At 41.8% G+C, this 15,654-nt stretch overlaps 2 protein-coding genes across 10 annotated transcripts; one reads left to right on the plus strand and one right to left on the minus strand.

Annotated features, from left to right (window-relative positions):
* Positions 1–163: 163 nt before the first annotated feature.
* LOC6558879 (carbohydrate sulfotransferase 11) lies at positions 164–6,166 on the plus strand. 2 transcript variants are annotated; one of them, XM_001983893.3, is made up of 10 exons: positions 164–186; positions 1,180–1,694; positions 4,082–4,315; positions 4,635–4,718; positions 4,816–4,879; positions 4,947–5,013; positions 5,077–5,221; positions 5,293–5,448; positions 5,517–5,857; positions 5,921–6,166. In XM_001983893.3, exons 2-10 carry the CDS (start codon positions 1,554–1,556, stop codon positions 6,012–6,014), a joined length of 1,326 nt encoding a protein of 441 aa, XP_001983929.1. In that variant the 5' UTR covers positions 164–186; positions 1,180–1,553; the 3' UTR covers positions 6,015–6,166. The 2 variants fall into 2 exon arrangements, with proteins under 2 accessions (XP_001983929.1, XP_032599399.1); XM_032743508.2 differs by lacking the exon at positions 4,082–4,315.
* Positions 6,167–7,686: 1,520 nt separating this feature from the next.
* On the minus strand, positions 7,687–15,508 carry LOC6558885 (transcription initiation factor TFIID subunit 4). 8 transcript variants are annotated; one of them, XM_032743502.2, is made up of 11 exons: positions 15,445–15,508; positions 13,554–14,214; positions 12,412–12,576; positions 11,386–12,123; positions 10,078–10,575; positions 9,894–10,007; positions 9,620–9,835; positions 8,635–9,561; positions 8,401–8,574; positions 8,200–8,325; positions 7,687–8,113 (listed from the first exon to the last, which is right to left on the minus strand). In XM_032743502.2, exons 2-11 carry the CDS (start codon positions 13,983–13,985, stop codon positions 7,955–7,957), a joined length of 3,549 nt encoding a protein of 1,182 aa, XP_032599393.1. In that variant the 5' UTR covers positions 13,986–14,214; positions 15,445–15,508; the 3' UTR covers positions 7,687–7,954. The 8 variants fall into 8 exon arrangements, with proteins under 8 accessions (XP_032599393.1, XP_001983928.1, XP_032599391.1 ...); XM_001983892.3 differs by lacking the exon at positions 15,445–15,508 and adding an exon at positions 14,556–15,427 and having other exon boundaries at positions 13,677–14,214; XM_032743500.2 differs by lacking the exon at positions 15,445–15,508 and adding an exon at positions 14,556–15,427.
* Between the last annotated feature and the right edge of the window lie 146 nt (positions 15,509–15,654).

A 15,654-nucleotide genomic window follows, 5' to 3' on the forward strand; every position in this document is an offset into this window, starting at 1 on the left:
ATAACAAACATTTCAAACTGAAACTGACAGTCGAATCGTCCGGATAGTCGGGAGAGCATCGAGAGACGAGGCATACGGCCGGGGTCTGGTTGGGTGAGGGGAGGGTGAAAGAGAGGCCAATTCAGTGGCCAGCCTGTGCTCATTTCGCATTTGAATTCATTCGTGAAATGTGCGTCGCTCGGAACGGTTTGTCTTTTGCTATATGCTCTTTGCTGATTGCTGTGTGTGTTGTGTGTTATGTTTGCTGACTGCCGTCCGCAACCGCCTCCCTGATTGCGTGCTAAACTTTCGCACACCCACAAATTGCGAGTGCTCTGCAGTGTTTAGTTAAATATACGTTTGTGTATTTTTTTTGTTGCCGCTTTGCCTTGCGAATACAAAATCACAGTTGATGCCGCAATTGATATTGATTGAGCGTCTTTCAATTGGCAAACAATCGAATGGCAAACTACAACAACAACAAAACTGACAACAAAATAGTGTAGACTGCCGCGGCAGCAATTGATGACATTATGTATACGCCGCGTGTGCCTCCATTTGTTTTGTTTGCGTGCCTGTGGTTGCCTCTATCTGTGCAGAGTATATGTGTTCGTGTGAGTGTGTGTTTGTGTGTGTGTGTGTTTGTGTCGTGTGCCAATTTGAATTTTATATAAATACCGCACTAAGCTTGGAGCATTGCCTAAAATTGCAAAGCAACGCGCCAATTAAATTATATTTGATATTTGTATTTGCTCTTCATACGGCTTTATAAACAAATTAAATTTAACTGGCTGCTGAAAGAGGCAAACACAATCGAAAGTCAGGCAATGGCTTTGTGCACCTGCCACTACAACCAACAAGCAAAACTCACCCCCTCCTGCACTTAAACAAAGTCGTAAAAATCAATAATTGACATCTTGACTCCATGCAGCAGCAGTAGCTGTAGAGCAACCCCCTAAAAAAAAATGAATAATCAAAATAAACTGAAAAACCCCACTGAAAATGCAATTATTGAGTTTGCAGGCACTGCTCCTGCTGCTGTTGCAGAGACACAATTTGTACAGTTAGCGCAGCTATAAATACAACCCAAAAGCGAACTGGCCAAGCTTTTGCACAACTCATTAAGATATTTGTCATCCATTATGCTGAGGGATATTACATACGCATACTAATGTATTTTTGTACTTTCAACATACATAGCACAACAACTAAATTTAGCTAAAACAACTACAACTACAACAACAACGGGGCAGCAGGCATAAAGAGGCTATGAGCAAATAGTACAAAAACTGTCGCCAACTGCACGCGAAATTTGCCGCGTAGCAGCGACACCCAAAATAACAACGAAAACAGAATAAATAAATAAAAGCCAAGAAATTAAATAATACAAAACATCTAAGCAAAACAGAAAAATGTTGTACTACATGAACATCAATAGCAATGGAAAATTGATCAAAATAAGTAATAAGAATACGGCAAATAATAATTATAATATGAATACTGAAATGAATGTGGACCGAATGACAAACTAAACTAAACAAACGTAGTTCCTATGCATTTGGCCTTGTGTTTAAATGAAATTTAACAAGAGCTACGCAAATTGTCGCGTTCGGCGATATTTGCTCATTTTTATGGTCCTATCGCTGCTACTGCTGCCCCTTTCACTCATATATCTGGTATGGAATGAGCAGCTGCAAAAGATTAAGGGATACGAGGTGAGTCTACATATACATGCATACATAACTACACATATACCTACATATATGTATATACATACATATAAGGATAGTAATATGCACACAGAATCATAACGCATACATTCTTCGGTATGTGTGTGAGTGTGTGAGTTTTGGCCAAGGACGTAAGTAGCTTTGCAGTTGTTGCTAGTTGTTGGTAGCTGGTAGCTGGTAGCTGACTTCTAAGTGCCCTGCACTATAGTTAGTATAGATTGTACTTCATGGCATTTTTGTTTTTAGGGTTTGCCCCCTAACAACAAGCAAATTGCCGCCGAACTATCGATTGTGTGTGTTGCTCAACGCATTATGCAGGCCTTTGTATACCCCTATATACAATAAATTCATAAAATGACTCAATTATTTTGATATGTGTATACCTATACACAAAGTGCTACAGCGTAATAATAAACTTATGATAAAGCTGGCAGTACTTCGCTTAATCATAATTAGTATACCCACACAAAATATTTTGTATACATTTTGTTTTGGCACTAATTGCACTTTCTCAACTCAACTCAACTCTCTTGCTATTTGTAATTTCATGATTTGATGAAATTTCTAATAACTCGATTATGGCGGGCATGTGGTGAGCATATGTTTGGCTTCTATCGCCGTGTAGTTTAGCCACATGTGCTGTGTTCTAGATACAGATACAGATACACTTATATACTGGCCTGATTTCGCTACGTATGAGCAATAATTCCCAATTGTTTGATATTGAAATTTCATTGCGTTCTCATTTGTGTTTGTTTATCAAAGTTGTTAACACCTTGTTGCACCTTTAGCAATGCGAACCACAAAAAATTCGAAACTTGCAATAGCACACTTAAGAGTGCAAATTAATGCGAAATTATCTCAGAGCTGCGGTCAGATTTTTTTGTGTGTGCATTTTGCCATTTGCTAATATACAATTGACACCTGAATGTGGAATAGACACGCCTACTATTGAATGCCGACCAAAGTCACTTGCTTTTTTGCTGGTTACTGTGCCAGACACAAAGGCGCGCCCCCCTCTCCCCAACCCCCACCCGGCCCTGCCCTGCCCCACACTAATGTTGCAATGTGGCCTTGAGGTCATTCTGCAATGCTTAGGCTAAATTTAATTGCCTTGGCGTAGAGTAACTAGCATTTAGCCAGGATGCGTCAGAGGCCCAGGAAAATCGATGGTTGAGAACAATGGCAAAAGCGCAAAAACGAAAACGCAATCAATGAAAAGTTAGCCTCCAATTTGTGTGTTACATTATTTATATGACTCAATGCTTAGGCAGCTAACCAAATGCCAAAAAAAAAGACAAATAAAACACGCATACGCCGTGTTGTGCTCCACATCAGCATAATTAAGCACAGCGTCTAACACGTAAGACACCTACTCAAAAACGTACAAACACACACATACACACGCACACACATAATCACACACGCAAGCAGGCAGGCACCAAGTGCTGTTTAAGTGACACGCCGCCCACATCACGCCCACATCTATCATCTCCCACATACACGTATTATTAAGCAGCCACAGTTCACGTCATGCACATAGCGCCACTTGCGTTGCGAAAAAAATGAATTCGAAATTAAATGCAATAATCTGTTCTGATGGACTAGCAGATACCTCTTGTACCAAAGTATGCAGCTTGTGCTTAAGTTAGTTGCGCTTAAAAGTAGGCCATATCAAGTTATACAAATATATCAACCAATATGCTAATAATACAGTAGTTAAATTATTTTTAATAATGTTGTACTATATTGAAAATTGTAGATTTGCATGTGAACCTTAAGCTTAATATTATTATGGATTATTTTAAATTATCAACGTAGCTTATAATGCTAGCTTTAACTATAATAATATAATATTTTGCAACTGAATCTGCGCTGTTCAGTGTATTTAATTTACAATTGTATTATCATGTTATTTAACATAATTTAGGTTGCAGTTAAGAACTTTGCTATATTTGTAGTGTAAATTAATTAGATATGACTGAGGTATATACCCCAACACTTGTTGTAGCTGTGGGGTATATAGAGACACGAGCAGCGATGACCGCTGAACATTTGTCTATCCGCCAAACAATCATCTAGATTTATAATGATACCAGTGGACAGTGGAGCTGTCGCTGAGAGATTTTAATAGGTTACGTTGGGGCTACCTTGACAGTGGCATGCCAGCGATATGAGTCAGTGGTGCTCCCAGTGGTGCCAGTGGCAGTGCAATTGCCCGTGCTTTACATAAGACACGCTTTGCTGAATAAATCATAAATGAAACGCTTGTATATTACGCATACGCCACGTCATGTTTGCATTTAACCAAACCAAATGTTTTGTCTGCTTCTGTCTAAATAGTAAATGTATAAATGCAAATGCTCTTTTAGGCCTTTAATTCGCAACAGCTACAGCAGCAGCATCTGCAACAACAACAGCAGCAACAACAACAACAACAGGCTCAAGAACAACAACAACAACAACAAAAAGGGCAGCAACATAAACTACAACCAGCAGGTCAAAACTTTCGTTATCCTGTGCTGCTGTTGAACAAAAACAAAAACAAGGAGCTAACTGTGGTCGCAACGGGCAAGACTAAAAATAAGTGGCGCTATGTTGATAAAGTAAATATGTAATACACACACAAACAGACACAAACATATACATTATTAACGAGCAGACAATGTAAACACAACAGAAACACAATCAACCGTCAAATTTATGGGTGCATTATAAAAGCGTGCAAAAATTGAAATTCCTTAGCCACATCTCTTCTCGTCATGCCGCGAATGAATGATTGGCAGTTGTTTTGGGCTTGGGCTTCTCGACAACAACAACCATAAAAATTTCCTTAAATAGTCATTAAGTGATGTTTATCATTCCTCCGTTCTTTGCCCGTTAATGGTTCATTTATCAACATTTTTCCAACTATATCCCAAACAGATCAGCAATGAAACAGGACTCTCCCTCATACCCGACTATGCGGTGCAAACGCTTTCAGCGGAGGAAATGCAGGAAATGTCCGTGGTAGGTGGCTTTGGCATGCCATTAGGGCCATATACATTACATACATGTATAGTAAATACAAACATATGTTTTATCTTTTATCTTTGCATGGGCACAGCGCATGGAGGCGCGACTCAATAGACTGAGGGACAAGTGCTCGGAGTACGGACTAGATGTTTTGGGTAACAATTGGGTTATAAAGCTAAAAGCCTTCTTTTGAATTATATAAAGCTTTTAACATAATTACAGGTCAGGATTCTTGGCATACGCCCAACACTTGGGAGTTCTTGGTTAATAAAAAATATCATATTATATGGTAAGCTAACTGTGGCATGGCAAAGGAAGTTATGTTTTACACTGGGTGCTACTTCCGTTGCAGGTGCAATGTCTTTAAGGCGGCCTCCTCCTCCTGGATGTTCAATTTTAATGTTCTGGCCGGCTACTCGCCGGACTATTTGCTTAAGACCAAAAAGATTCTGCTCAATCTGGCCAGAGACCGCTATCCACGGGTAACGCTACAAGAGGTGAGTTAGACATGAGTACCATGAGTATTCAAATAAATACAATAATATTACTTACCACGAATTTTTTACAGCTACGCGAGGCACAAAATGATTCAATTACGTTTATCATAGCTAGAAATCCTTTTGAGAGACTGCTGAGTGCATATAGAGATAAGATCGTGTTTGCATTGCCGTATTCATTTCACGACAAGCTTGGTCGCAGCATTGTGCGAGGCTATCGCAAGAAGGTGATATATAATGATAAGGAGTGCCAGTTGTGGACCAAAGATTTGCTAACCTATTCCATCGATTGCAGCCCCAGCTGATTGCCCGTGCTGGCAACACGAAGTATCCTTCGTTTCCGGAGTTTGTGCACTGGCTGCTGGATCAGGTGAAGCGAGGCAATTATATCGACATGCATTTTGTATCGGCGACATCGTTTTGCACCCCGTGCCTGATCCGATTCGATATGATATTGAAGTTCGAATCGCTGGCCGAGGATCAACTATATCTAATTGAAAAGACTGGCCTCCAGCGTGTCATAGCGCCCGTGTGGCGCAACATGGGCAAAGGAGGTAGAAAGACAGAGGAGCTGCAACAGCAGTTCTATTCCCAGCTCACCAGGCAGGAGATGTTGGAGCTATACGAGTACTACAAGTGAGTAAATCGGAAATACTATCTACATTGCACATTTAATTGACATCTTTCGTCTCGCTGCAGATTTGACTTTGATCTATTTGGCTATGATATAAAGGAATATTTGCAATATGCTCGAGCAGATGAATTAGAAGGCGCCGCCGCATCGGGGGCGTAGTTAACTAAACTTAAAATTCATAGAATTTAGTAAAATACAAACAAAACACCTAGACACATATGAACTAATTAGCCGTCACAGTACGTAATTGCAATGTTGATAATAATGAATGAAACAATAATAAAGTTAATTGCAAAAACTATAGATTGATAGAATGGAACACTTTTAGTATATTTAAAAATCATAAGAACTTCATTGAGGGCAAAATTATCATAATGTACTGAAAATGAAATCAAAATCTAAACGACATTTGCAACTAACACTTGGCAGATAATTTGGGTCCAAATGTCCATTTGGTTTTATTTATGTGTTAAAAATAATAATAATAATAATTATAATTATAAAATGATTATAAAAATTAGCAATAAAAATGGTTAAATTCAACTACATACATATTAATGAATTAACTAGCTAATTAACTGAGATACCGTTACACATTCTCAACATCAAAAATCATGCATTTTCGGGAAATTTTTAGTTTTTTGAAGTTTGTTTTATTTTTATTTCTGTTTTTTTTTTGTGTTTTGTTTTTTGCTTTTTCTCATTTTAAACTTAAGTTGTACATACATAAGGTTTTGTTTTGCTTCTGTTTTGTTTTGTTTTTATTTATTAATTGTAAAACATAATATGTATGTATATATTTATAGATGTATATAATATATTCAGTTACATGTCTACTAAACTATGCGCTGTTTACGGTTGTTGCTTTTTTGCTCGTGATCATATTGTAAATTTTTATTAGCACACATACGGAATTTAAATTATATTTTAAATGTGTACGTAGTCAAATTTATTTAAATATATTTTACAAGTTTGTGTTTTATATTACTTCTTTGTTTTTGTATAAAATTTGACTATTTTGTTGCCGGTGCAAATGTTCAAATAAAGAATTGATGGAACATTCGAATATGCACAAAATCCGTCGATTGGATAAACCGTCTTGTTGAACGAACGCGTCACTAAAAAAATCATACATTTAGTATCTAAAACTACGCTCGGGTTTTAGTTCTTTGCCGTAAATTGGTTAATTACGTTGCGTTTACCTAGTTAAACTATAGAAAAACCTTAGTCTAAACTTTATACATGTGTATTTTTTATTTTTTTTTGTATTGTTATCTTTTGTTTGTGGTTTGTTTCTGTTAATTGTTTTTTTTTGTTTTTTTTTTTACATAAGCTAATTAAAATTACATCAATTTCTTTAAACAACTACAACTAGTTCAATGTATGCATAATGTGGATAATTTCTTCCTTTGTTTTTGTTATTTTTGTTTGTTATACTTATATTCTTTCTGTTACTGTTTGCTTGCCATGATGGTTTTAAAAACCACGTTATGATCTCCTCTATAATGAATGCCGCACGCTAACTTAAGTCTAGAATTTACTCGCGATTTCGTTTAACAAACTAAGCTACACAATTTAATCATAATATTTATATATTTATATCGTTTAGATAAGGCCGTCAATGCAATTAATGCAATTCATTATGTTAAAAATTACAAAATCAAACGCTGGCTGACTGCACGTTGAGTTTGCTTTTGCTACTGTGTGTTGTGTTGTGTGTTTTGTTGATTGTTGTTGATGTTCATTTTTTTGTTTTTATTTTTTCTTTTTTGGATTGGATTGGTTTGGTTCGTTGTGTTGCTGGCTATTAAGTTGGAAAACGATTTGTAAATTGGATTTAAAAAACATTTAATTACACTTTAGTTGTTATTCCTACGCATACGTTATTTAAATAGGGCGCCTAACTAAAACAACAAAGGGACGACGCAGTTTAATGTGACAGCTAAATAATATTGCAAATTGATGAACGCAGGCGCTGTTAGGCGCTGATAGAACAAGGACAGCTGGAGTAAGTGCAGGAGCAGGAGCAGGAGCAGGAATAGGGCCGGAAGCCATATAGGTGCGTAGGTGTATGTGAACAACGGCGGCGCCAGCAGCGATCACTTGAGGTAAGTCTTTAACAGCAGCGTGCTGCGGCAAAACTCGCGCTCCTGCTCCATGAAGAAGAGCATGTCACGCAGATTGACACGCTTGATGCGCGGCCGTAACGTTGTCGTTGTTGTGCCAGTGTTGCTCAGCAGACCACCGCCACTCGAACCCTGTGTGTGGAGTAGGGCAGATGCCCAAGAGTGTTGTGTTGAGTATGCGATCGAATAATGGTCGCTAGTAAGTTGTTGTTACTCACCACACCCGCACTGGCCGTATCGCTGTCCAGTTTGAGTTTTTTCCGCGGTCCAATTGCTTGCAGTGCCGTTAAATTTGCGTCCCGCTGACGCAACTCCTCCATTTCCGCTCGCTGCATTTCCTTTGCCTATGGAAAATGTAACATGTTTACATATTAGGAAACCCACATTGGAAATAATGTAGAAGTTGTGTCATTACTTACCCTCGCTTTCATTTTTGCCTGTTCAGGATCTTCGACTCGCGTCCGAGATTTGGCCGCTCGCAGCAGCATCTCGCGTTCCAGTTCCTCGTGTCGCTTCTGCTCAGCCTTGTCCAACTCCTCCAGAAACTTGATCTGACCGCGCACATCCTTCGCCGGCTCATAACGGGGATCCAACTGTCGAATATAGTTGAAATTTAAAATCTATATAAATAATGATTGTTAGCCCGAACGCACCTTGATGACATCAATGCGGTGCTCCGCTATCACAGCCAATTTCTCCACAACGTTCTTGAGCCGCTCCTGGCACGCGTGCGATATGAGTACGGCCACATCCTGTGACGGTTCCTCGAGACCACGTTCCGCGCTTATCGTACGTAATCGCGCCAGCAGCGCTGGCATGTTGAGAAACACCTCGTCCTTGCAGGAGCGTATCTGGGTGCCAATGTTCTCGGTACAGCCGAGAATGCGTTGCGATTCCTCGGCGAGATTAACACCGCCCATGGCGGCGACATCGTTGATATCATCATCGCCATATATCGACGATGACATGGAGCTCTGCTGGAAAAATGAATTGGCAGCGGCTGCCGCCGCCGCCGTCGAACCTGCTGTTCCACTGCCACTGTTCACCTTCTCATCCTTGCCATCCCGATCGAGTGCGTCCCGCTTCTTCTTAGTCACCGACTTGTTGGGCATGGGAAACGCACCGCGCGGCATCGTCTTTGCCGAAATGGGCGTCAGCGAGGCATTGATGCGTTCAATGTGCTGCATCTGCGGTGCCTTAATCTCAACCAGCTTGGGCTCGAAATGGTTGTTATTGTTGTGGTGCAGCGAATTCTGCATCTGTTCCCGTGCTCGCAACGCCTCCGGCGGCAGATGAACTGTGGGCAACGACGGCACCGGCAGCGATGTTGTCGATGCCGAATTTATCGTCGATAGCACCGATAGCGTTGGCGTCGGCGGTGGTCCGCTATTTGATGATATGGCCGCCAGCGATGGCGGGTGCAAACTGGGTGTTATGGCCTTGATCTGTGTCTGGCCAACCTTCACGGCAGTGACTTTGTTCGTGGGCGTACTATTTGGCGGACGGGGCGTGGCACGTATCTGAACCGCACCCGTTCGCTGCAGCTGTGCGTTAGTCGGACCGCGGATTTGCACAATGTTCTATGGGATACATAAAACAAATCAACTCAAATAGATCAAGAAAGTTGGTTCCACTTACCGCCTGCGCAGGCATTGGCAGGGAGGGCATTTGGCCGCGTATCGCCAATCGCGGCGCAGTGGGCAATCGAATGTTTGGCGGCTGCTTCGATATCGTCGTATGGCCAATTGTCGGCCTCGGCGTACCAATTGCATTTGGTGTTATCATGCGCACCTGTGTCTGTCCAATGGTCGTCGTCTGGGTGAGACCAATCGGACGGATTTGCGCTTGAATTTTCTACACAAATTGTATTCGAATTTTTATAAGAGTTTGGATTTATTTAGTTGTTACTTACCGGCAGCTGCGGCGGCAGGCCAGCCAATCCCAACACATGCTGCGGTGGTGGTTTTATGCCCTCAATTATCAGCTCCTTGGTGTATAGCGCTTGGCGCAGCAGTGGCAGACTTTTCTGTGAGGTTGGAGGAGGTACAGTAGTTAGTAATGAAAACAAAGTGAATTATCATGATTAAATGGCATACCTTGAGAAACCCAATGAGGCACGGCTGCGGACTAGCGTTGAGCAAACGCTCCAGGCGATCACAAAACTCCTCGGGCTCCACAGTCGCATTGACCAGCTCCTGGATGAGGGTACGCACATTTTTCTCCACCTGCTTCGGTTCGCGTGTCGACAATTCAATTAAATTGGCTAAAAACTTGCGACACTTTTCTTTGGTATTGCCCTGCGCAGCCGTCGTCGTTGTTGTTGCGTTCGCATTCGCCGCCGCCGTCACACTTGCCGCTGCCGTTGCCACCTGCACATGATTAGCCTGCGAGTGCTGCTGCTGTTGCTGATGCTGTCCTTGTCCTTGTGCTGGTATCGTTTGGATTTGCGTCACTTGTGGCAAATGCGGCGCCTGCTGTTGGTGCTGCAGCTGGGCCAAATGCGGCGGTTGTGTGGCGGTGCTATAACTATGCGCATTGGTGCTGGCCACCGAGTTGACAATTATGTTGCTGGAGGCGGTGGTGTTGGTCATCGACTGTGATCAAAACAAACAATATAGATTAGCAATCAGGCGTGCAATCAATAACTGTGTGTGTGCAGTCATTGCAAATTAAGAGCGATAAGCGATAAGTTTAAACAAGAATGAAATGAATGATTCTGAGGAAGGCCCACACAGGCAACAACGGGCTCCCATTAGTAGGTGTTTGTGTGTGTGTGTATGGATGAATGGGCGCAATTGGTTAATAGTACAATATATAATTAAAAGTGAATGAAATTAGTTAGTTAAAAAATAAATGCAATTATGTGGGTGGAAAAATTTGTGATTTTGTTTCTAACACACACGCCTTTTGGGAGCCCGAGTAGCCTGTGGAGCCTTGCTGGTAAGGATGCTTCTTAAGAGCTAAATGATAAAAGAGAGTTTGATGAGATTTTCATGATGGTTTTAAAAATTTTTTTTTTATTACGAACAGCAACGCGATTTTTTGCAGCGAAAAACTAAATGAAAAGAATACGTCAAGTCAATATACACAGACAGTTACAACGCAGCATGCAAAACTGAGCAAAAGTACAAATATATATTTATACATACATACACACATATGTGGAAATGAAAATTGAAAAAGTCTTGGACGGACTGGCAGCGATTGCTCGCCTCGTCCGGCCGAAAGTCTAAACAAAATCGAAACTGAAGCGTAGCTTTTAAAAAACAGATCAAATGCATAAACAGACAAAGAGAGAGGCGATTTAGAGAATATATTTATGTATATAAGCAAATTGAAAGTATTGGAAGAAATTATGCGAATTTCCCCATTTCTAAACTTTAAAGTTAAGCTTTGATTTTTACGTTTTGCTTGATCTTAATTGTGGCCGCGACATTTGCCGCAGCAGCTGCGGCGGCCGCGGCGGCTGCGCTGCTGGCGCTGACTGAGGCCTGTTGCTGCTGCTGTTGCTTATGTTGCTGCTGTGCCTGTTGCTGCTGCTTCAGTTGTAGCTGTAGCTTCTGCTGTTGCTGCTGCTGATGCTGCAGGTTAGTAGCGGGTTTATTGTTGTTGTTGTTGGTAATGGTGGTTGTGTTGTTGTTGGTGGTGGTGGTGGTATTGTTAATATTATTATTGTTATTATTATTATTATTGCTGGATGGGAGGATTGTGGATGATGTACGGACAATCGTTTTGCGCAGTGCAATACTAGTGCTGGCAGTTGTAGCTTGTGAGGATGCTTGTGTTGTTGTTTGATGCTGTTGTTGTTGCTGTTTTTGTTGCTGCTGCAGCTGCTGCGATTGCTGCTGCTGCTGTTGTTGTTGTAGTTGTTGGGATGACGATTGGCCATGATATCTACTTACAGCTGCAGCCGGCACAGTTTGCAGACGTATCTGTGTAGTAATGGGATGATTTGTGGTTGTTGTTGTGGTGTTGTTGTTGTTGGTATTGTTGTTGTTGTTGTTGCTGGTGTTAGATATGGTCTGTGTCATCGTTGGCGGGCCAGACGTTGTCGCCGTGCCCACGCGCAACAACTGAAATCCATTATCCGTTTTCACTAACAGTGCAGGCGTTTGTCCTGTATGAAGTGTGCCTAAATTTATCTAAAATAAAGAAAGAGAGAATAGACAGAGAAATAGTACATAGTACAAGGCGTACTCGCTGATAAATGAATCTATATACAAATGTGTGTGTGTGTGTGTCTGATTGTGTGTGTGGTTTAGGTGCATGAGTGTGTGTGTGTGTGCTGTTTTTTATTTTATAGGGAATCCTTGTGGATTAGTAAAGAAGAGCCCACCACAACAACATAACTCAAGATCACGCACTTGCTTGTTAGTAGTTTCTTTTGTTATTGTTTGGATTTGTTTTTTTTTTTTTTTTGCCACACTTACCGATGGACTCTGTGGCCTAACGCCAGCCATATGGGAATTGCTGATGACGACGCGACTTAGCGGATTGGCGGGCATATTCTTTGGCTGCTGCTGCGTCGGCGCCTGTGGACGCATGCCGACCACAACGCCGGCTGGCAGCATGGAGTTAAGCAGCGGCTGCCCCGACTGTGAAGAGTGCAAGCAATGGATTAGTCAAATCTTATTTTCATTCAGTACTCTACTTCTATGGGCGGCAAACAGAAAGCTTTTATAGTAGTCAGATATTGGTTTTATAATTTCTTTTTTTTTCACTACAACATGCAGCAGAACAGGAGAGTTGCGTCGCGTAACGTCAAATCGTGAGTCACAGTTGATTCGTTCACAGATCACAGTCAAACAAAATGTGCACGCAAAATGTGAGAACATTTCAAAAGACTCACAAAAACAAAAAATAATAAATGGTTTGAATAGATGAAGATAGCCTTTAATTTGTGTGCTGACCAACTTGATGGTCGTCTACGAGTTGTTCTACAAAAAAGCGACCGTTTAAAAGCATTTGAATAAAAAAGTAAGTCTACAATAAATTGATGTTTTTAAATAAAGCACAAAGTGAATAGCAGGAGGATAAGGATTCTTTGGTGGGATGGTGGGAGATTTGGAATATTTGTATATTGTACATAAAGAAAGAGTATTAAAAGTTTGTAATAAATCAAATAAATTGTATAATATAAACGTCGCTCAACTTGCAACGGAAATTCATTAGCTAATTACTTATAAATAAACAGTGAACGTTCTATGTAGTGAACTGAAATTAAATGTATGACCAGAAAGGGTGATTATCATATTGATCACTTGATAGATAACAGAATATTTAGGGTTCACTATATCGAGAGTTCACTTTTACAGCTACTACTTGGCTTGGGTTTTGGCCACGCTAATCGTAACCAAATGGGGAAAATCAGAATGGAAGCAAAGTGGAAACAGATGAGTGGCTGGGGTGGTAAGGTGTGGAGGAGGAGAACAGGAGTAACCAGTGGACGCAGGCAGGCAGATAGAAAGAGAGAGATGCGAACTGAATGTCGCCAGAATTTGGCGCTAATCTCCGCCTCGAATACGAATAGTAAGTAATGTGGTACGTTGGAGTTTAGCTTGATGGTGGATACCTGATTGATGGTCTTGGTCATTGTTACGATTCCTGCTGGTGCACTTGATACTAGACCCGCCGGCAGGGTGACAGCATGGTGATTGGATTTAATAACTAAGGTTTGTGTTTGGGTGGCACCTACTGATTGCGTTTGATGCTGATGTTGATGCTGCTGATGCTGCTGTGGATGTGACTGTTGCTGCTGCTGATGCTGCACCTGATGATGGACCTGCGACAGACCCGGCACGCCATGTCCACCCATGCCCGCCGTGATTGTTTTGATCGTCGTCGTATTTGGCAGTTGCGCCGTCGAAATGATCGTCGGCCCACCGACACCACCGCCCCCAGGGCCACCAATATTGATGGTGCCATTGGGCAGTGGTTGGGTGGTGAACGTGATACGATTACTGGTGGCCGATGTGGCCGTTGGCGCCGTTTGGCTGCTATTCATTGCGTGATGACAGTGACGGTGGCGGTGGCTGTTTCGTGAAGATTTTGAAGAGCCAAAACGAACTGGATGTGGACACCCCGTCGGTTCAGTTTGTCTTCTGCTTGTGACGTTCTTTAGCCGCCTCTTTTTCCTGATCAACTGTGCATCTGTGGCATGTTGTTGTTGTTATTGCTGTTGCTGTTATCGGTGCTGCTCTTGTTTATTTGTCGCATGCTGCGTGGCTGCTTGCCTGTAAAATAAAGTTTTTCATTTCGTCACTTTAGTTTTTATAAACGCATAATAATTGCTGTTGTTGTGTGTACACTGATTGTGGTGCTACCAGTGATGGGTGGGTACCTGTGGGTCATAAAACGCGAATGCGTTGCATTATTTTTGGTTTATAGTTTTTTTCTCGCTTTCGTTTTTTTTTTTGCAACTGGCGCAGATGTTTACGAGACACGGAGGCGGCTGCGGGGGTGGAGGGGCGGAGGTGAAAGCCGACAAGCGACAAACGATAAACGACGACAACGATGCGATGCAATGCAATGCGATGCGATGCCACTAATTTAGCATAATTATATTTGTAATCACCTTGGCGAAAGAGCCTTTAGGGTGCTCCGCTGAGCAGCAAACCGCTCGCAGCACTTTGCAGCAATCGCTTAGCTTATTCACGCGGCTGCTGCTGCTGCGCTGGCGACGACGACGATGACTGACTCCTAGCTAGCTGTATATTGTTATAGGTTTTTGCTTTGGGTTTATAGCCAGGTTTTGGAATTATTATTGTATTTTTCTTCACACACACACGAGCGAGCGCGCGCGCTTCTCTGGCATTCACTGTTTGTTTAGCACTGTATTTATTGTCGCTTTATTTTGATTATTTTGGATGTACAAAAAATTTGGCAGCGAGCGAGCGACAACGCCGCCATTTTCACGAATGCGCGTGCAAAACGACAGTAAACGCACAAGGGGACATAGACGTCGATAAAAGTGCGAGACAAAAGACAACGCTGGACATTTTTTGCTTATTCCGCTAGATGTCGCTAACAACGCAGGCATTGCCAGCCCAAAACACAGCTCTCTCATGCCAGGTAAGAAAACTTCGTTCAGCCAACTTCACAAGAGTAGTTTGTTGCGCGCAGCCAACTTGACGGGAGTGGATTGTTGCGCGCAGCCAACTTGACGCGAGTTCAAAATTTGCGCGCGGCCAACTTCACGCAAGTGAAAGATTTGTCATTCTCTGTACTGGGATTCTCTCACGTTCTTCTGCCGACGCATTTTCGTGTATCAAGATTTGACCTAAAATTCGTTTGTCATTAACAAAAGCAATATATGCGGGTAGTATATGATTTTATAAATGTAATGCAACAAACAGAGGTTGGCAAGCAAGTAGGGCGCTTGCTGACTGTCGGCTGGCGCTGGTTCTGGGTACAGGCTGCAGTAGTTTTTCGAAATTTGTGGCTTATTTGACAAAGGCACTCACTTCAATTCATTTTGCATTTGAACTCGGTGCACTTGATCGCATTTTTAACGTTTATTGTTACGCTTTTATTGCCGAAAATCAACAATTGAATGTTTACGAACCGTCCACCGAAAGCTGATTAGTTTTTTCCCCAGTGTGACCAGCTTGGTCAGTGCTCAAAATGCGCTGAAACCAATTAAGGTCAAAATACCACAAAAATACTTTTAATAT

Source organism: Drosophila grimshawi, unplaced genomic scaffold (genome assembly GCF_018153295.1).
Source record: "Drosophila grimshawi isolate 15287-2541.00 unplaced genomic scaffold, ASM1815329v1 contig_44, whole genome shotgun sequence".
In the NCBI taxonomy this organism is placed as follows: Eukaryota; Metazoa; Arthropoda; class Insecta; order Diptera; family Drosophilidae; genus Drosophila; species Drosophila grimshawi.